We start from the raw sequence: 21,938 nt of genomic DNA, 5'->3' as shown, positions 1-21,938 counted from the left end.
GTCCCATACGCAAGGACCAGCAGTATCATATATGTCCCATACGCAAGGACCAGCAGTATCATATATGTCCCATACGCAAGGACCAGCAGTATCCTATATGTCCCATACGCAAGGACCAGCAGTATCATATATGTCCCTCACGCAAGGACCAGCCGTATCCTATATGTCCCATACGCAAGGACCAGCAGTATCATGTCCCATACGCAAGGACCAGCCGTATCCTATATGTCCCATACGCAAGGACCAGCAGTATCCTATATGTCCCATACGCAAGGACCAGCAGTATCCTATATGTCCCATACGCAAGGACCAGCAGTATCCTATATGTCCCATACGCAAGGACCAGCAGTATCCTATATGTCCCATACGCAAGGACCAGCAGTATCCTATATGTCCCATACGCAAGGACCAGCAGTATCCTATATGTCCCATACGCAAGGACCAGCAGTATCCTATATGTCCCATACGCAAGGACCAGCAGTATCCTATATGTCCCATACGCAAGGACCAGCCGTATCCTATATGTCCCATACGCAAGGACCAGCCGTATCCTATATGTCCCATACGCAAGGACCAGCCGTATCCTATATGTCCCATACGCAAGGACCAGCCGTATCCTATATGTCCCATACGCAAGGACCAGCAGTATCATATATGTCCCATACGCAAGGACCAGCAGTATCATATATGTCCCATATGCAAGGACCAGCAGTATCATATATGTCCCATACGCAAGGACCAGCAGTATCCTATATGTCCTAGGTGTCAGAGACCGTACTGAACAACAGCTCTGAAAGGAAGAGGAGATAGATAGGAGATACTGCCCGAAAATGATCAATGACCTCCAACTCGTGTAGACCACATGGTCGCAATAAAAGGGCACACACCTGAGCTAGAAGTACAAACATCAGCCATATTAAGAGTGACCCTTCATTCTCCAGTTTTTCTAATACCGGTAGGTACAACAAACATTACAGGAGAAATATGCCCATTTAGGATACGGATAAAGGTCAAATACGGATCAGATTGGTAAACAGCCCCAGTATGGGAGAGGCGCCATACCCGGCGTTCAGCTTCACAATACTACCAGGAGTAAGGCCTGCCCTGCCATAACTTCAACATACGTCCATCGGAGCCAAAAACCGGGCGTGCCTCCTTCTAGGGTTACACACTGCCAGACACGATGCCGGCCCGTACCCAGAGCTTCCACTTGAGCCCAGTTCTCGCACCCAGAGAGCGATGCCCAGTACCCACAACGGAGATCTACAGGCTCGTACACTACAGAGCAGACTCAGATACTTACAGGCGAGCTGTTCATTGAAGTCCGGCTATCAATCGGGCCGCTATAATCTCCAATCTCCCACTCCTCTTCTGACGGTTCCGGCCGCTATGACACCTCTGACACAACGAAGTAACCCGCTCCGCCCATAAACCAGGCTAAACCAACTGAGAGCCAGGAAGAAGGGGCGTCAGAGCGACTCTTAATTGGCAGAGCTCTGAAGAGGCAGAGCAGGGTCTATTTACATTCCCTCTTTACAACCAATGGAAAGCGCTTTAAGATCCATGTACGTTTTGAGCGAGATGAGTGGGCGGTGATTGTCAGTACAAGGAGAAGGTGCGCTTCAGCCAATCAACAGCAGCCCCAACAACCAGCGAGTCAGGTGCTACAGCGTGAGCGCAAAGCGCGAAGATGACAGCCAATAACCCACGGAAGAACCTGATGACGTAGACGCCTCACTCACGTGATCAATTTGTTACCGATACTGTGACGTAATTTCCGATACTTTCTGAATGACTTTGTTGTAAACCTCTTTTTCCGTCTGTTGGTAATGACGTGACTGATACTGGAAATTGTGATAGAATACATTATGTCCATTAACCCCCTCCGCTACCGGGAAGATTTGATGTGTTCGGTAGCAATAGCTGTTCGTCACTAGACATAGTGACCGTCACTAGGCCATTACAGGAGCTATGGTGGGGCCAGTGAAGCTCGTATGCCTGCATCCAGAGGAATATTCCGCATGACTGTTGGTCATGCATATTATATCGGTAGTTAATAAGAATGACTCGGCAAAATTTGACCCTTGGGTGAAAAGATGAGCTGTAGCCATGTAGTCATTTAAAGCAATATTCTAGTTTCCCCCAATAAAGTCTATTCTTTGCATAGTTGGCAACAATTTTTTTTTCCAGGGATACTGAGGGTGTGGCTTAGCTGGCAGGTGTGTCTTGTGGGGTGTGGCTTATCGGGTGGGTGTGGCTAATACAGCGTGGCTTTCTTCCTAGAATTTCTGCATACAAATAAAGGAACAAACATTTCTGCAGTAGTTTGTTTGATAACTACTATGGTGGCCAGTATCTCTCTCTAGTTATCTGGTTGTTTACTTTATCACTAGGGCTAGGCGATATGTGCTGACCACTACTGGTAGCCATACCTCCCAACCGCCCCGGATCCGGCGGGACAGTCCCGATTTCTCACCACTGTCCCGCTGGGCGCTGCATCAAAACAGCTGATCGCTGCTGACTGCAACAGCAATCAGAAGAAGGCAGGAGTCTTGCGGCGGTGTTCTCACTGGGATCGATGCCGGCACGGGAGTGGACCAGTACAGTCACCTGACCAGTCATCTGACCTCACGGTCAGGTGACTGGACTGGTCCACTCCCGGGCCAGCATCGACACCAGTGAGAACACCGCTGCAAGACTCCTGCCTTCTTCTGACGGTGAGTGACGTCAGTAGGGCCGGCTACCTCTACCGCTCTCCGCTCTGGCGGCAATGTGGCACAAAGTATAAGGGGGTTGTGTTGCGCTACCTACGGGGGGCTGTGTGTGGAGCTTTGTACAGGGGAGCAGTATCTGGCGCTATGTACAGGGGAGCTGTATCTGACGCTATGTACAGGGGGGCAGTGTGTGGAGCTATCTACTGGGGGGCAGTGTGTGGAGCTATCTACTGGGGGCAGTGTGTGGAGCTATCTACAGGGGGGCTGTATCTGGAGCTATGTACAGGGGGGCTGTATCTGGCGCTATGTACAGGGGGGCTGTGTGTGGAGCTATCTACTGGGGGGCAGTGTGTGGAGCTATCTACTGGGGGCAGTGTGTGGAGCTATCTACAGGGGGGCTGTGTGTGGCGCTACCTACAGGGGGGTTGTGTCTGGCACTATGTACAGGGGGTCTGTGTGGAGCTATCTACTGGGGTGCTGTGTGTGGCGCTATCTACAGGGTGGCTGTGTGTGGCGCTATGTACATGGGGGCTGTATCTGGTGCGATCTACAGGGGGGCTGTGTGTGGCGCTATGTACATGGGGGCTGTATCTGGTGCTATCTACAGGGGGGCTGTGTGTGGCGCTATCTACAGGGGGGCTGTGTGTGTAGCTATCTACAGGGGAGCTGTATCTGGCGCTATGTACAGGGGGCTGTGTGTGGCGCTATCTACAGGGGGCTGTGTGTGGAGCAATCTACAGGGGGGCTGTGTGTGGAGCTATCTACAGGGGGGCTTTATCTGGCGCTATGTACAGGGGGGGCTGTGTGGCGCAATGTACAGGGGGGCTGTGTGTGGCGCTATCTACAAGGGGGTTGTGTCTGGAGCTATCTACAGGGGGGTTGTGTCTGGAGCTATCTACAGGGGGGCTGTGTCTGGAGCTATCTACAGGGGGGCTGTATCTGGAGCTATCTACAGGGGGGCTGTATCTGGAGCTATCTACAGGGGGCTGTGTGTGGAGCTATGTACAGGGGGCTGTGTGTGGAGCTATGTACAGGGGGCTGTGTGTGGAGCTATGTACAGGGGGGCTGTATCTGGCGCTATATACAGGGGGGCTGTGTGTGGTGTTATGTACAGGGGGGCTGTATCTGGCGCTATGTACAGGGGGGCTGTATCTGGCGCTATGTACAGGGGGCTGTGTGTGGCGCTATCTACAGGGGGGCTGTATCTGACGCTATGTACAGGGGGCTGTGTCTGGAGCTATGTACAGGGGGGCTGTATCTGGCGCTATGTACAGGGGGGCTGTGTCTGGCGCTATGTACAGGGGGGCTGTGTGTGGTGCTATCTACAGGGGGGCTGTATCTGACGCTATGTACAGGGGGCTTTGTCTGGAGCTATCTACAGGGGGGCTGTGTCTGACACTATCTACAGGGGGGCTGTGTGTGGAGCTATCTACAGGGGGCTGTGTGTGGCGCTATCTACAAGGGGGCTCTGGTGGATGATTTTTCAATTGACCGGTAACAGAGTTACACAACTGGAAAAAAAAAAATCCCTATCATGTAACTCTGCTACCTGTCAATTGAAAAGTCATCAACCACAGGGTCTCCCTCTTGACTTTCATTGTTCTCAGCCTTTTGGTTTGTCCTGCAGCTGCTGCCGCCGTGATGAGCAAATGTTATACCCAAGATAGGAAAAGTAACACAAAGACGATATAACCGGATCCATAATATCTGTGATATCCAGACCGTCTAGAGATCCGCAGTGACAATGTGAGCGTGTTATTTGCAGAAGGATCTGGCCGTGATTTGATGTGTTAATGCGGGATATTGGGCGTGGTTAGGGGGCGTGGCTTAAAATGTCCCTCTTTTCCAAATTCAAAAGTTGGGAGGTATGCTGGTAGCCTAAAAACCAGCGTAGATAGTGCCGCACTCAGTGCCCCTTGTAGATGGTGCTCCACACGGCCCCCAGTAGATAGTGCCACACACTGCTTCCTGTACATAATGCCACAGTGCCCCCTGTAGATAGTGCCACAGTGCTCTCTGTAGATAATGCCCTTTTTAGTGCCCTCTGTAGATAGTACCAGCCACACCCTTTTTAGTGCTACAGTGCTCTCCGTAGATAGTGCCGCTCAGCCCTCTTGTAGATAGTGCCACACTGTCCCCCTGTAGTGCCACCCACTCCCCTCTTTATAGATAGTGCTACACTCCTCCCTTTGTAGATAGTGCCACACAGCCCCCTGTAGATACCGTAGTACCCGGATGCAGGACGCAGATTCAAATGAATATGGCAGTTGCCCGGACACTTCCGGAAAGTCATTTGCTGGGATTGTCCCTGTAAATTCAGGACAGTCCCGGCCAATTCTGGACTGTTGGCAACTATGTCTTTTGTATGATTAAAAGTTATACAGTTTTCAAATATACTTTATGTTAGGGATCTGCCAGGTACTACGTATAGGTATACTCCTGGGATTAATAAATCCACACCTGAGGCCAGACCTGTTCGACTGACACCGTCTCCCACCAACCAGGGTGGCAGGCTCAGGAGTGGGAGAGCCTATCGCGGCCTTGTCAGTCGGAGTTAGCTCCGCCCCCTGTCCTTTATTACCTGCCGTGTTCTCTTCCTCAGTGCTTGTAATTCTTCTGGATTCCTGGCCTCACTGCTGCTTGCTCCAGCCTGCTTCTGCCGTGCTTCTGCCTTGCTGCAGTTCCGCTTAACCTGCTTCGCTTTGCCCCTGGCTTGCTTCCTTCTCCGTGCTCACGTTGGTATACTCCACTTCATCCTGGTCCTGACTATTCGTTCACCGCTCCGTTTCCTCACGGTGTTCCGTGGGCTACTGCCCCTTCCCTTGCGTGTTCCCTGTTTGTTCTCCCGTGCACTTAGACAGCGTAGGGACCGCCGCCCAGTTGTACCCCGTCGCCTAGCGCGGGTTGTTGCAAGTAGGCAGGGACAGGGCGGTGGGTAGATTAGGGCTCACTTTCCCTTCACCTCCTTCCTGCCATTACACTTTATGTATTCATTTCTCACGGTTTACAAAATCTCAGCCTACTGTCATTTGATAGGAATCTTTATTGATTATTTACAGTGGATAAAAATCTGTCCCTGTCATGTGATGATCACACAGGGGCATGGCTCGTTACAAGACACCGCTCTGATCGCTGTAAATGTGGCCATACACATTAAGGTATGTTCACACACTAGACTAAAAACATCTGAAAATACGGAGCTGTTTTCAAGGGAAAACGGCTCCTGATTTTCAGACATTTTGGAAGCCACTCGCGATTTTCGCTGCGTTTCTTACGGTCGTTTTTGGAGCTGTTTTCAATAGAGTATATGAAAAACGCCTCCAAAAACGTCCCAAGAAGTGACCTGCACTTCTTTTTCGCGGCCGTTTTTTTACACGGCCGTTTTTCAAAACAGCCGCGTAAAAAAACGGCCTGTCGGAACAGAAGGCCGTTTTTCCAATTGATTTCAATGGGCAGATGTTTGGAGGCGTCCTGCTTACGATTTTTCGGCGATTTACGGCCCGAAAAACGGCCGAAAACACTCTGTGTGAACATACCCTAACTGGTTCAGGACCGCCCACTGTATATATACAGTGGGCGATCCAGGTACTTAAAAACTGTGCCTTAGTATATCTACGGTGCTGGCTTTAGCTGGCTGCCTAAGCTATGAGGAAGATAAATGTTCGGCGTCCGGTAGTCAGAGATTGCCCGGGACCCTGGAGAGAAGATAGAAGCATTTTTCACTGCTTCACTCCTCTCCGGTTTCACTTACATTGAGCGCTGTGCATAGAATAATGGCAGCGCCACCGCCGCCGCCTCTATTGGTTACGCTGATCATGTGACTAGTCACATTATCGCCAGGATGCTGCTAGTGGAAGGCTTCTGCTGGATTTGTCTAAACCCAGCACACCCCTATCCGTGACAATAGTTACTACAAGAGGCCTGATTTCCCCTTTAAATGGGGCTGATATGCAGCACCAATTAAGGTATGTGCACACGACCTGTTTTCGGTCGCTATTCGGGCCGTAATCGTCCCGAAGAACGGCTGAAAAATCGGAAGCAGGATGCCTCCAAACATCTGCCGATTGATTTCAATGGAAAATACGGCGTTCTGTTCCGACGGGGTGTTTTTTTTACACCTCATTTTTTTTTTTAAATGGCGCGTAAACAGACACCCACGAAAAAGAAGTGCATGTCACTGCTTGAGCCGTTTTTGGAGCCGTTTTTCATAGAGTAGAAAAACAGCTCCAAAAACGGCCGTAAAAAACGCAGTGAAAAACGCGAGTTTGCTTAAAAAACTTCTGAAAATCAGTAGCTGTTTTCCCTATTTTCTGACTTTTTTTTTAGTAAGCGTGTGAACATAGCCTTACAGTGGAAAAACATGGAGTAATAGAAAAAACATAAAGTCCCTTAAAGGTCTTTTTTGACCTTCGAGGGGAAAACCATAATCATAAAAAAAAAAAGGAAAAATAAATCAAATAATAAATAGAGATAAGATACCCACCCAAAAAAAACGTTTCTTACGCCAAAATAGATATATAATAGATCAAAATCTACGGTAGACAATGACGATGACAATGACAAATGAAAAGTCTATATTAGGGTAGTGCTATATTATTACCAGAAAAAATGGCTAAAAAAGTAAAAAAGCATATTTTCTTACTATTGTTTTGAAAGTATAAGCCTGAAAATTCTAAAATATCAAAAAGGACGTGTATAAAAATGATGAAAAAAGAAATCTGCATTGTCTAGGAAAAGTACCTTGCAAAAATCACGTCGCTAGCCGAACAAATAAAAAAGTTAAAGCAGTTTAACTAACGCGTGCTAAAAATGGCTAAGCTGTGTCTGGTCCTGTAGGTTCAAAACTGCCTGGTACGGAGCTTCCTCCTGATATCTGGGAGGTCTCCATACACATTAGATCTTTGGCTAAGTTTCAACTAATCTGTATGGGCACCTTAAGGCCCCATGCACACGACCGTGCCCGCAATCACGGATTGCGGGCACGGCCGGCCGCTGACTGACTCAATTGTTGCAGTCAAAACATGTTTTTTGCAGCAATTTTTACAAAATTGTGGCAAAAAATGCAGATTGACTGCAATGTGTGAACCCAGCCTAAGGGTATATTTACATGTGGTAGACATTTTGTTGCAGAAATATCAGCGACTGAAAATCCGTTCCATTCATCTTAATGGTTTTGTTTCCGCAGCAAGCACATGACTTTTTGCAAGCCGTATTCAGATGAATGTGACAATCGCCGAAATTTCTACATTTTATCTGACACTTGAAATCACCCCTTCTTCACATGGCAAAAATGCAATACGAAACTGCCTGTTGATTTTATGGGGCGTATTTTTCAGTGGGTGGATTTAAAACTGCCTCGATGAAAGAAAAATAAATGAGATGCCACATCTTAAAAGCAGTTTCTGTATCGTATTCCGCCCGAAAACTGCATCGGTTAGCCACACGTGGATTAGTCCCATTCAATGGAGCAAATCTGCATGCAAAAAAGTTTTCAATGCAAAACTGCAGCAGAAATACGAGGATCAGCATCGGATTTCTGCCGCAGATTCCCTGACAATTCTATGTCGTCTTTTTGTTACTTCGTCTACCCCAATATGTTTTGTTTGTTTTTTTGCTGGACGCTTCGGGCTTTCTTATTATTTAAAATTTGAGCAGATATCAAATAATTTGGTAGGTCTTTGTTATGGAAACATGGGTACATGTTTTAGGCTGGGGCTAAGCGGCGACTTTGGCAATGACACAGGCATGTACAAAATGACACAAAATGAAAAACGCCACTAAAAAGCAATAACAAATTGACATTTTAATAACGCTGGCATTTTTAGAAGCGTGCTTTGATGGTTTGAATGTGTGTGAAGAAAGCCTAAAGATTTAATGAATAATACTTAACCCAAATATGAATCCTCTAATTCGCCAATGTCAAATATGTGTACATTGTTAACGTATCGCTATAGCGCCAAAACAAAAACCCTATTTTAGCTTTAAGGGTAGGGACACACGCAGCGTATATACACCGCAGGTTTTCTGCAATGGATTTAATTGTAGAAAATGCGCAGCATAGTACAGTAGCAGCAGTGTGGATGGGATTTGAATAAACTTCATCCACACACAGCGGATAAAATCTGCTGAGAAACGTTCATAAATTGACCTGTAGTGCGGTCTTTTAATTCGCAGCATGTTTATTTATGCTGCGGAATGGCGGCTTCTTCTATTGTGGGTTTTCCACATTGAATTCAATGGGGAGGTAAAACCCACAGCAAAGCGCCATGTTTAGCGACTTTTGCGGGGGAAACGCTGCGATTCCGCCACAAGATCGTAAATGAGAATTTTTTTAAATTGAAAATTAATAAAAAAAGCTTATACTTACCCCCTGCCGTAGTCATAGCGACGCAATCCTCTTTTCTAAGCGCAGCCCGGCTTCCTGGGATGATGTTTCAGCCCATGTGACTGCTGCAACCAATCAAAGGCTGCAGCAATCACATGGACTACAGCATCATTCCAAGGGGCCAGGCTGTGCTCAGAAGGGACGCGTCGCCATGACAACACCGGGGTGGTAAAACAGTTTTTTTTCTATAGTATTTCCGCAGCGAACATTCGGCTTGAAATACTGCACCACAATTTGGTGCAGTTTTCAGGCGAAATTCCACGTGGTTTCCAGGGCGAATACGCTGTTTACTTTTGCGCAGCGTATCTGCCCTGTGTGTTCCTACCCCAATGGTGGATTCACACCAGGCAGATTTTGTTGCAGAAATTTTTTTGTGACTGAAAATCAGTTCCATTCATCTGAATTGAACTTTCAGAAATACACAAACTGCAGCAGAAATAACCACATACAGATGAATGGAACTGCAGAAAATTTCAGCAACAAAATCTACTGCGTGCGACTGCACCCTAAATGTGTAGACGCAGCATCTGCACATGGATCATAAGCATCCAAATACAGAAATTTTTAAGCAAAGTCACAAAAGCAGATAGGTCCAGAGAAGAACAGACTAAAATTGGTGGAGGGGGGGGGGGTGATTATTTTATGTTTAGGGTAACGTACGTCCTGGCTGACAGCAACGTATTAGTGCCTGAGCACTTGATGCCTATAAACAATGTGATTTCAGTTCCTTGTCACAGTACAGGATTGGGATGTCAATGTGACAGTCCAATGTTGCCAATGGCAGTAGCGTGCAGTCCCATCAAATTTAGCCCTTAAATTAACAGGCTTCTGGCACAGGGACCAGTCCATTTGCCCGTTAATTTATATGGAGAGGGCAGAGGCGTAGCTAGGTTCTCCAGCACCCGGGGCAAAGATTCAGTTTGGTGCCAACCCCCCCCCAACCTCTTTCCCGACATCTCCTTCCCCTTCGCCGTGTTTGTTTTCTCTACCAATCGACGTGTCATTTCTTTTTATGTAACGCGAGCATAAAAATATTTGTACATTTCACAAGCAATATGGTTCTATACACAACACCAGAACCAAGCTCACTACATATATACAACACCAGTACAAATACAGCTCAATTTAGTGCAACCCCTGCTGTATAGGTGTGTAAAACTACAGCTCCCAGCATGGCCCGAACAGTGGTAAGGATATGCTGGGAGATGCCGTTTCACAAAAAATAAATCCTATCATATCACCCATCATCTCGCTGCAGATCATACAGTGACTACATTACTGATTAGAGGCAGAATAAACATTTACATTAAGTGACTCACCGGTGACGTCTCAGATTCTAGTTCTTTCTCTCCATCCGGTCCAGACCTCTATGATGTATTCTCCCGGTCACAGCCCATTTCTGCAGTTTGCCTCTCAGATTTCTTCAGCTTCTCACTTTTCCAACATTTCTGCACCTATAAATAAAGATAAAGTTCTCATTATACCGAACACTACGCCCCTAAATATAATAGCGCTATACACTGCACCTCTAATTATAATAGCACCATACACCATGTCCCACACACACACACACACACACACACACACACACACACACACACACTGTGCCCCCTCTAGATAGTGCCTGCCATAGAGCCCCCTGTAGATAGTGCCCCCATATAGACCACCCCTGTGTATAGTGTCCCACAAATAACTACCCCTATAGTGCTCTACAGATAGCCCACCCCTGTATATAGCCCCCCCTTGTACATATAGTCCACCCCTGTATATAGTGCTCCACTAGATAGTCCACCCCTGTATATAGTGCTCCACAGATAGCCCACCCCTGTAGGGTGGGCTATCTGTGGAGCACTATATACAGGGGTGGACTATCTAGTGGAGCACTATATACAGGGGTGGACTATATGTACAAGGGGGGGCTATATACAGGGGTGGGCTATCTGTGAAACACTATATACAGGGGTGGACTATATGTGGAGCACTATATACAGGGGTGGGCTATATCTACAGGGGGACCATATCTACAGGGAGACCATATCTACAGAGCCCCCTGTAGATATAGCCCACCCCTGTATATGGTGCTCTATAGACAGCCCAGCCCTGTAGATATAGTCCCCCTGTATATAGCCCAGCCCTGTAGATATAGTCCCCCTGTATATAGCCCAGCCCTGTAGATATAGTCCCCCTGTATATAGCCCCCCTGTATATAGCCCAGCCCTGTAGATATAGTCCCCCTGTACATAGACACCCCCCGTGTAGACAAAGTCGTCCCCCCCCCCCCCCCCCGCAGATACAGCCACACACTTCTATTACACTTTAAAAAAAAATAGCAGGTAAGTCGATGTAGCTACTTACCTGCAAACGCTGATGCTGCTGCAGAATCAACTGAAGCCTCTGGTGCCGGTGTCCTCGCTCGTCTGACACGATGCAGGACCTGTGAGTGACGTCACAGCGTGATCTCTCGAGAACACGGCTGTGTCTGCACTGCCAGAAGCTGGGCGTTCTGAAGAGAAGTGGATGATACTTCTCATCAGAGCGCCCATCTAGTAAAAGTATTAAAAACGCCCCGATGTACGCACATAATACACGCCCACTTGGACTTTTACTTTTAAACACACCCACTTGGACTTTTGCAAGCCTCATTTGCATAACTACAAAAATGGTCATAACTTGGCCAAAAATGCTCGTTTTTTAAATATAAAAACGTTACTGTAATCTACATTGCAGCGCCTATCTGCTGCAATAGCAGATAGGGGTTGCAAAATCTGGTGACAGAGCCTCTTTAAGCATATTTAAAAAGCCATTGGCATGCTGGGACTTGTATTTTGCCAGAGTACCAGTTGCCCATATAACATGGGTGAGCTGCAAGGAACTAAATGCCCCCAGTAAAGACAAGCAGTCACCTAAAGTGTATTATTCATGCCATCATGAAAACATATTGAGGCATATTTATCAATGCAGTTACGCCAATTTTCAGGTTCTGTCCTGGATGCCCTAGGACTTCTGTAGAAGATGCAGGGTATGATTTCAGTTGACGTCAGTGGTGTAACTACCGCTGTAGCAGCCGTAGCGGCCGCTACGGGGCCCTCGGCATGAGGGAGCCCCTGCCGCCCGCCTACACGCTCCCCTCTCATATGCCCGGTGGCGCCGCTAGCAGCCGTTATGGCTGCTACAGAGGTAGCGACGCTACCACGGGGCCTGCGCCGCTGAGTCTCTAACATTTATGGGCCGGGCGGCACGGCGACGCGGGAACGGGATCAGGGTGAGTATGTCAAGTTTTTTTGTTTTTTTCTACTAAAACTGTGAGTGGCATTATCTACAGTGGGGGCTCTATCTACAGGGGTGGGCTATATGTGGGCACTATATACAGGGGTGGGCTATATGTGGAGCACTATCTATAGAGGGAGCTATTTGTAGGGCACTATCTACAGTGGTGGGCTATATGTGGGACACTATATACAGGAGTGGGTTACCTGTGGGGCACTATCTACTGGGGGGCTATATGTGGAGCACTATCTATAGGGGAAGCTATATGTAGGGCAGCACGGTATGCTCAGTGGTTACCACTATTGCCTTGCAGCTCTGGAGTCCATATGTGGGCACTGTCTACAGAGGGCTGTATGTGGGGCACTATCTACAGAGGCTCTATGGTGGTTACTATCTACAGGGGGCACGGTGTGTGTGTGTGTGTGTGTGTGTGTGTGTGGGGGGGGGACACAGTCAATGGCAGATTATCATTGGGTATTTTGGGCGGCCCCAAGTACAATGCGTTTTTGCCACGATTTTGCCGTGAATCACGGGGAAAAAAACTATACAAAACAGCATTGTGTATGTCCTGTAAAGGACCTGCAGACATAAAGGTCACATCACCTTATGTCTGCATTTCTTGTTACTGATTAGAGATCTGCTGGTCACATAACCGCAGGTCCTACAACAGCAGCAAGAGAGAAGACTGTGAGGTGAGGTGATCTGCGAGGTAAGTATAAGGGGGTCATGGATTTGTTTAGGGGGTCTGTATTTAGGGGGTCTTCATTTTGGTGGTTTGGTCCGGGGTCTGTATTTAGCTGGTCTGGTCTGGGGTCTGTATTTAGGGGGTCTGATCTGGGGTCTGTATTAGTTTAAGGGGTCTGTATTTAGGGGGTCTGTATTAGTTTAAGGGGTCTGTATTTAGGTTGTCTGGGGTCAGTATTAGTTTAGTGGGTCTGGTCTGGGGTCTGTATTCAAGGGCTCTGGGGTCTGTATTTAGGAGGTCTGGAGTCTGTATTAGTTTAAGGGGTGTGTATTTAGGGGGACTGTATTTGTTTAAGGGGTCTGGGGTCTGTATTTAGGGTTCTGTATTTAGGAGGTCTGGGGTCTGTATATTTAGGGGTCTGGTCTGGGGTCTGTATTTAGGGGTCTGGTCTGGGGTCTGTATATTTAGGGGGTCTGGGCTCTGTATTTGTTTATGGGGGTCTGGATTCTGGATTCATTTAGAGAGTCAGGTATGGGGTATGTATTAGTTTGAGGTATGTATTTAGGGGGCCTAGTCTGGGGTATGTATTAGTTTAGGGGGTCAGGTCTGGGGTCTGTATTTAGGGGTCTGGTCTGGGATCTGTATTAGTTTATGGGTCTGTATTTGGGGGGCCTGGTCTGGGTATGTATTAGTTTAGGGAGTGAGGTCTGGGGTCTGTATTTAGGGGGTCAGGTCTGGGGTCTGTATTTAGGGGGCCTGGTCTGGGGCATGTATTAGTTTAGGCAGTCAGGTGTGGGGTCTGTATTTAGGGGGCCTGATCTGGGGTCTGTATTAGGGGGTCGGGTCTGGGGTCTGTATTTAGGAGTCTGGTCTGGGGTTTGTATTAGTTTAGGGGGTCTGGTCTGGGGTGATTATTTTTTTAGGGTGTCAGGGCTGGGGTCTGTATTTAGGGGTCTGTATTAGTTTATGGGGTCTGTATTTAGGGGGCTTTGTCTGGGGTCTGCATTAGTTTAGGGGGTCAGGTCTGGGGTTTGTATTAGTTTCACCCACTGCCAAAATTCAGCTGTTTCACTCATGTAAACGCCATCACTTTCTATGGGGATGGGGGGAGCAGGAGTAGTGTGGCTCAGCAAGACACGCTGCATGTAAGGCCCCATGCACACGACCGTGCCCACAATCACGGCCCGCGATTGCGGGCACGGCCGGCCGCTGACTGACAGCCGCATTTTCGGGCCGTGCTCCCATACAAAGTATGGGAGCACGGCCCGCAAAATGCGAAAGAACGGACATGTTCCATAATTCCCGGAACATTTCCACGGCACTGACACCCTTCCGTAGTGCTACGGAAAGGTGTCAGTGTTCAATGAAAGTGAATGGCTCCGTTTTTGCGGACCGCAATTGCGGTCCGCAAAAACTGAGGTTTTTTTGCTGTCGTGTGCATGGGGCCTAAGTCTATGAAGGGGAGGGGCGAGCAGAGGGCGGAAGCAGCAGCAGAGAAAAACACACAGAGATGCTGCTGATAAGATGTAAATCTCATCCCAGTGCTGGACCCCCAACCACACTACTCACAAATGCTGAACAATTTCCTCTATGCTGCTGCAGCCCCCATACATGTGACAGACAGAGACAGGAAAGCAGGTTCCCCTTCTCCCTGTGTGCAGTGCATTTGAGACATGGCGGCCATCAGGCCCTGCCCACCAGACAACCAAGAATCAGAGACAGAGGACACAGAGGGGAAAATTGCCAAACAATGCCACACACAAGGGCCAGAAATAGTGTCCCTCCCCACGTACAAGACAGCTCATTTTGGAAAGCCACCCAAAACGCCAGGCATACTCTCAGAATGGTGTGTAAGAAGTTGTGATTGTATCTATAAATGTGTACAGGAGGTAACACTTATTCAGGGAGGGAAAGGAGCATACACTCCATGCTGTTCCGAGTATCGCTTCTCCTAGAAGGGGGAAATGTTAATGTTGGAAAGTAGATGGATTTTACAGCTCGTAGCCATTGGGCTAGTAGATGATACGAAAACTTTGGCGTTAGTACCTGATGGGGATTCAAATAATAGTTTTGGATATCTCATTCAGGCCCTGGGGTCGTAGAGTCTGGAGTTTAAACATCCAGTAAACCTCATTTTTTTTTTTTTTTTAGGGTTTCAAATGTTGTTGATTTTGCGGTGTATAAAATCAATAGGTGTCACTTTGATGGGTTGTGTTACCATGCTGTGCGTCAAACTGCAGTGTCTGGATCAGGGCTGGTGTAAGCACCGGCGAACCCGGGCAAGTGCCCTTGGGGGGGCCCACTTGGCTGCCGGGGGCTGACGCTGCCATCACGGCTCCTCCAGGAGTGGAATCCCCGGCCAGAGTCTCTCCGGGGATTCTGCTTCTAGAGGGAGTCCCTGTCTAGGAGGCGGTGTAACTACTGCTGTAGCAGCCATAGCGGTTGCCACAGGGTCTGCGGCATGAGGGGGCCCGTGCTGCCCTTCGTCACGAGCCCCTCCCCCCATTTAGTCAGATGCTGAGGATTAGGAGGATAGTGGACGATGAATCAACTATGATTGGTCGATTAGACGAGATGGGAAAGAAATTTCGATCTAGGGGTTACCCGGATAGACTTGTCGGGTCCCATATTGCCTGAGTTAGAACTAACGAGAGTCAAAGGGATCACTCTAAAGATATTAGAGGTTCTAAGAATAAAAAACGTATCCCTTGTGTCACCACTTATGACACAAACAGTCCCAAAATTATGCAGGTGGTTAGGAGACATTCGCCTATATTGGGGAATTTTTACGATATTCCAGAATTTAAATCCCCCCCTCTATTTTCTTACAGGAGATCGTCTAACTTGAAAGATAGACTAGTAAAAACTTATATAGGTCCTAGAGACAGTGGGAGTTTGGCTAGCCAAGATCGTATCTCACGATGTCGTTGTTATCCATGCTTAAATTGTGTGAATTGTGGTCTAATGATTAAGGGAGATTCCTTTACACACCCAAACACCGGTAAGACATAAAATAAGACATTTTTTAACCTGTAGATCAAGCTTTGTGATCTATGTTCTTATATGTCCATGCAAACTGTTATATGTGGGTGAGACTACTACGGAGTGTAGGATTAGACTCAATACACACAAATCTACGATCAATACAAATAAGACTGAATTATCTATCCCCAGACATTTCTGTGAAGCCCAACATAGGGTTAACCAGCTTCGCTTTCTTATCATAGTTCATGTACCCCCTCTTAGAAGGGGTGGTGATAGGGAGAAAGTATTAAAAAGGAAAGAAGTGGAGTGGATTAGTAGACTTGATATGCTGCAACCTAAGGGACTCAACTTTGAGTATAATTTAAAAGCATTTTCATAGATTTCTTTTGGTTTAGGATACTGTGGATTGTGATATTTTCCCATACTGCTACTGGATCCTTATGTAGGAAGAGTTAATTTAATTATTTTATTTTCTATTTTTATGAGGGGTATCTATATATATATATATATATATATATACACACATTTTATATACACACATTTTATATTTATTTTATGTTTAGATCGCACATATTTTTTCTGGGATTTAGAGTTTTTTGTAAGTTTGGATAATTCATTATTATTTTTTTATTTTTCAGGTCTGATTTATAAATAACTGAATCTCTTCTCTGGATGCTGACCCAAGCCGGGGGACACATGGACGTTTAGAGTGCTTTTTTCTTTGTGGATGTAGATACTGTATAATATTATTGTACTTTATTACTACACATGACCCCCATTGATATATATCGCCTGAATTGCTCTATTTTCTTTGAGATCCTTAGAACCCTTTTGTATCTAGACACTATGACGTGGTTTTATCCACAATCATATTTGTCATGATTTCGGACCATGCCACCTATATTGGTGATATTGATCGGGTTAAATAGGACTCTTTGATTTCAATAGACTTACGCTGGGGTCTGGGATCTATACACTTGATGCCTGTACTTTGTTTTCTCTCCGGCATTCTTATACGCATGCGTGGTTGCTAAGACGCTAACATGGGGCTGTTTTGACAGCCGCTCACGTGATATTTTTATGACGTGATTTAGTGCTGAGCATGCGCAGTTGAAATGCATGGACGCCGTAGATTTTTGAACTTGGCGCACTACACGTCCCATGTTATGTACCTTTGTTTGGGTGAGTGCCAATGTTTGTATGTTCATTCATAAAAAAAGCACACATGTGCATTGATTTCTCTCACCTGAGTCTGCGTAGCTGCAGAATATTTTGACTAATCAGGAGATCTTGTGTGATCTGCCACTATGTCACTTTATTTGAATAAAACACCTTCTTGGATGTTCACTAAACACAATTTTATAAATGTCATTACATTATGATGATGGACCTTATATGGTCGATTTGATATACACTTCTAAACTTAAAATTTTGTACTTTAATGTTTAAATCCGTTTTGTAACTCCTCCCATTGTGGGTTGTATAAAAGCACTGAACTGTCTGTTTTATATTGCTTGACAAAGGCTGCATTGAGCAGCTGAAACGTTGCACCTTTTTCACTGATGGGTGAATAAACTTTCTATTTTTTGAACCTTGGAGTGCTGCCTCTTTCTCCTTACATTTGTATACCATTGGGGATTTACAAGTCGGATCCCTGGAGGCTTGCACCCTTATGCCCTGGAGGTTTTTGTTCTACTGTGCTGCCCATACACCTTCTCTTGGACATATATGGACAGTGACGTCAGGGGCTTCTCCTGAAGCGGAATCCCCAGCTAGAGTGTCGGCAATGCTCTGACTGGGGATTCCACTCCCAGAGGGAGCCCCAAAGGCGCTACCTACAGTCAGGGGTGCTGTGTGGCACTACCAGGAAGGTGGGCTGTGTGGCACTACCAGAGAGGGGGCTGTGTGGCACTATCAGGAAGGGGTGCTATGTGGCACTACGAAGAAGGGGGGCTGTGTGGCACTTCCTGGAAGGAGGGGACTGTGTGGCACTCCCTGGGAGGAGGGGACTGTGTGGCACTCCCTAGGAGGGGGCGCTGTGTGGCACTCCCTAGGAGGGGGCGCTGTGTGGCACTCCCTAGGAGGGGGCGCTGTGTGGCACTCCCTAGGAGGGGGCGCTGTGTGGCACTCCCTAGGAGGGGGCGCTGTGTGGCACTCCCTAGGAGGGGGCGCTTTGTGGCACTCCCTAGGAGGGGGCGCTGTGTGGCACTCCCTAGGAGGGGGCGCTGTGTGGCACTACCTGAGAGGAGGGGGCTGTGAGGCACTATCAGCAAGGGGGGCTGTGTGGCACTATCTACAGAGGGCACTAAAGTTATGGGGGTACAAACTGGGGGCCTAACTTCTATATAGGGGCATAAACAGGGCCTAATGTCTATATAGGGGCACAAAGTGATGTTTTCTGCCATTTTACTGCCGCCGTCCCTGACCGCTGTCACTCCACTGTTGCTGATTAGCGGCTCATTGCCGCTGATTTTGGCAATTAACCCCTTAAATGCGGCAATCGATTGCAATCTCCGCATTTTATGGGTTTCTAGCACATCGGCAGATCTCCCAATGAAATTGCGAGGTTTGCCGATGGTTAGCATGAAGACCAGAGGCCAAACAATGGCCTCTGTGTCTGCCATGTATGGAAGCCTATCAGGACCAGCCTCCTGATAGGCTTCCTGTCAGAGTGACAGGAAGTCACTGTCGTTCCCGATGCACACTGTTGGTGACCGTGTGCATCGGGAACCAGGAGGCCAGCTGTCCCTGACAGCTGACACTCCACTGTTGCTGATTAGCGGCTCATTTCCGCTGATTTCGGCAATTAACCCCTTAAATGCAGCAATCAATTGCAATCGTCGCATTTAGGGGGTTTGTAGCACATCGGCAGCCCCCATGCAATTGTGGGGGTTGCCGATGGTTGTGATGGCATCCGGAGGCCAGACAACGGCCTCCGAGTCTGCCTTGTATGGTCCTAATAGGCTTACTGTCAGAGTAACTGTGACGTCACACTGACCGTTGGAATACATTACACTACCTAGGTAATGTAATGTATTCTAGCAGCGATCAGAGCTGCAGGTAAAAAAAAAAAAAGTGTAAAAAGAAAGTTAATAAAAATGTTTTAAAAAAGTGTAAAAATAAGATGTTATTTTTCCTATAATAAGACTTTTATTATAGGAAAAAAAATTAAACCGTTAAAAAAAGTACACATATTTGGTATCACCGCGTTTGTAACAACGCAATCTATAAAACTATAATGTTGTTTTTTCCGTACGGTGAACACCGCAAAAACAATAAAGGAAGAGCAATGCCAGAATCACTATTTTTTGGTCACCACCCCTCCCAATATATAGAATAAAAAGTGATCAAAAATTTGCATGTACCCCATAATAGTACTAATAAAACGACAACCAGTCCCGTAAAGAACAAGTCCTTTAACCCCTTCCCGCTCCTGGACGTACTATTAGGTCATGGCAGCTGTATCGTTCGCGCTCCATGACCTAATAGTACGTCTCGGGAGTAACGGCCATTTCGGCCGTCCTCCCGACACATACAGGAGCTGTGACAGCTGCTGTCTTGTTCAGCAGCTGTCACAGCTCCTGTATGTGTCGGGAGGACGGCCGAAATGGCCGTTACTCCCGAGACGTACTATTAGGTCATGGAGCGCGAACGATCGCTGTGTCCCCGCTGATTAACCCCTTAAAAGCCGCGTTCTATAGAGATCGCGGCTTTTTAGGGGTTAAGCTGCCATCGCCGGCCTGCTACACGATAGCGGCAGGCGATGGTGACTATGGCAACCGGACACCAAACAATGGCGTCCGGCTATGCCATAGACGGAAGCCTAGTGGGTCCTGACAACGTCAGGACCCACTATGCTTGCTGTCAGTGAGTAGCTGACAGTTCTAATACACTGCACTACGCATGTAGTGCAGTGTATTAGAATAGCGATCAGGGCCTCCTGCCCTCAAGTCCCCTAGTGGGACAAAGTAATAAAGTTAAAAAAAAGTTAAAAAAAGATGTGTAAAAATAAGAAAATAAAAGTATTAAAAGTAAAAATCCCCCCTTTTCCCTTATCAGTCCTTTATTATTAATAAAAATATATAAACAAACAAATAAACTATACATAATTGGTATCGCCGCGTCCGTAACGGCCTGAACTACAAAATTATTTTGTTATTTTTCCCGCACGGTGAACGCCGTAAAAGAAAATAATAATAAACCGTACCACAATCACAATTGTTTGGTCACTTCACCTCCCAAAAAATTGAATAAAAAGAGATCAAAAAGTCGCATGTACCGAAAAATGGTACTGATTGAAACTACAGTTCGTTACGCAAAAAATAAGTCCTCGCACGGCTTTATTGATTGAAAAATAAAAAAGTTCTGGCTCTTAGAATAAGGTAACACAAAAAGTGAATGATTTTTTACCAAACGTATTTTATTGTGCAAACGCCATAAGACATAAAAAACTATAAACATCTGGTATCGCCGTAATCGTATCGCCCCACAGAATAAAGTGAATATGTCATTTATAGCGCACGGTGAACGCTGTAAAAAAAATAGAATAAAAAAACAATAGTAGAATTGCTGTTTTTTAGTCACCACGCCATTTAAAAATAGAATAAAAACTGATCAAAAAGCTGCATGCACCCCAAGAAAACTACAATGGATTCCTCAAGGGGTCTAGTTTCCAAATTGGGGTCACTTTTGGGGGTTTTCCACTCTTTTGGCACCACAAGACCTCTTCAAACCGGACATGGTGCCTAATAAAAAGGAGGCCTCAAAATCCACTAGGTTCTCCTTTGCTTCGGAGGCCGGCGCTTCAGTCCATTACTGCACTAGGGCCACATGTGGGATATTTCTCAAAACTGCAGAATCTGGGCAATAAATATTGAGTTGCGTTTCTCTGGTAAAACTTTTTGTGTTATAAAAAAAATGGTATAAAAAGGATTTTCTGACAAAAAAAAAATGTAAATTTCACCTCTACTTTGCTCTAAATTTCTGTGAAACACCTAAAGGGTTCATAAACTTTCTAAATGCTGTTGTGAATACTTTGAGGGGTCTAGTTTCTAAAATGGGGTGTTTGATAGGGGTTTCTAATATATGGGCCCCTCAAAGCAACTTCAGAACTGAACTGTAACCTAAATAAATAAATAAATTAGGCAATACTTCACTTCTTACATTATACTGATAATGAGCCGTGCCCACCCCGAGATGACCCCAGTTTTGACAGTTTGTATAAACGGAGACCCCTATTAGACCGTTTCAGTGCCCGGTTTTCCCAAGCATACACCCCCGAGAAGTGTATTTCTATTGATGAGTCCCTGGTACATTTTAAAGGGAGGGTTCAATTCCGCGAGTACCTGCCGGGTAAGAGGGCAAGGTATGGCGTGAAGATGTATAAGCTGTGCGAGAGTGCATCAGGGTATACCTGCAGGTTTAGGATATATGAAGGAAAGGCCACCCCCAAACCAGACTGCATCCTGGACTACAATAGGTACATGGGAGGGATGGACTTATCAGATCAAATCCTGAAGCCCTACAGCGCCATGCGGTGTGGTATAACAAGCTGGCCGTGCACATCATACAGATGGCATTGTACAATGCGTACGTGCTACATCGATGTGCAGGCCAGAGGGGAACTTTCCTGGAATTTCAAGAGGTGATTATCAAGAACCTAATCTTTAGGGACCAAGAAGCGGGGCCACACGCATCGTACCAGGGCGGCAACACTTTCCAGGAGAAGTTCCCCAAACTGGCTAGAAGGGAAAAAGTCAAAAGAGGTGCAAAGTCTGCTATAAGAGGGCGATAAGGGATGACACAATATATCAATGTGACACGTGTCCCGAAAAACCAGAGCTCTGTATGAAAGAGTGTTTTAAAATTTATCATACATCCCTTGGTTTATAATTTACCTAAA

At 46.6% G+C, this 21,938-nt stretch overlaps 1 protein-coding gene and 1 long non-coding RNA gene across 4 annotated transcripts in view; one reads left to right on the top strand and one right to left on the bottom strand.

The window, feature by feature from the left end:
* Nucleotides 1-2,540, bottom strand: part of PTP4A2 (protein tyrosine phosphatase 4A2) — a 46,486-nt gene extending 43,946 nt beyond the window's left edge. Inside the window, exon 1 of one of the 3 annotated variants that reach the window (XM_075853149.1) lies at nucleotides 2,477-2,540. Coding sequence is in view for 1 of the 3 variants with exons in the window: in XM_075853150.1 (XP_075709265.1) it covers nucleotides 1,304-1,318 (15 nt within the window). In the remaining 2 variants the exon portion in view is untranslated. Of the gene's footprint in view, nucleotides 1-1,303; nucleotides 1,669-2,476 lie in introns of those variants that run through there. The other 2 variants (XM_075853150.1, XM_075853148.1) reach the window with 2 other exon arrangements.
* LOC142742918 (uncharacterized) lies at nucleotides 1,514-17,595 on the top strand. Its single transcript, XR_012881459.1, has 3 exons — nucleotides 1,514-1,742; nucleotides 15,883-16,052; nucleotides 16,675-17,595. It is a non-coding gene; the product is annotated as an uncharacterized LOC142742918 (long non-coding RNA).
* The last annotated feature ends 4,343 nt before the right edge of the window (nucleotides 17,596-21,938 follow it).

Source organism: Rhinoderma darwinii, chromosome 2, assembly GCF_050947455.1.
Source record: "Rhinoderma darwinii isolate aRhiDar2 chromosome 2, aRhiDar2.hap1, whole genome shotgun sequence".
NCBI lineage: Eukaryota > Metazoa > Chordata > Amphibia > Anura > Rhinodermatidae > Rhinoderma > Rhinoderma darwinii.
The sequence above is the reverse complement of the archived record's forward strand: the minus strand, read 5'-3'. Positions and strand labels throughout refer to the sequence as shown.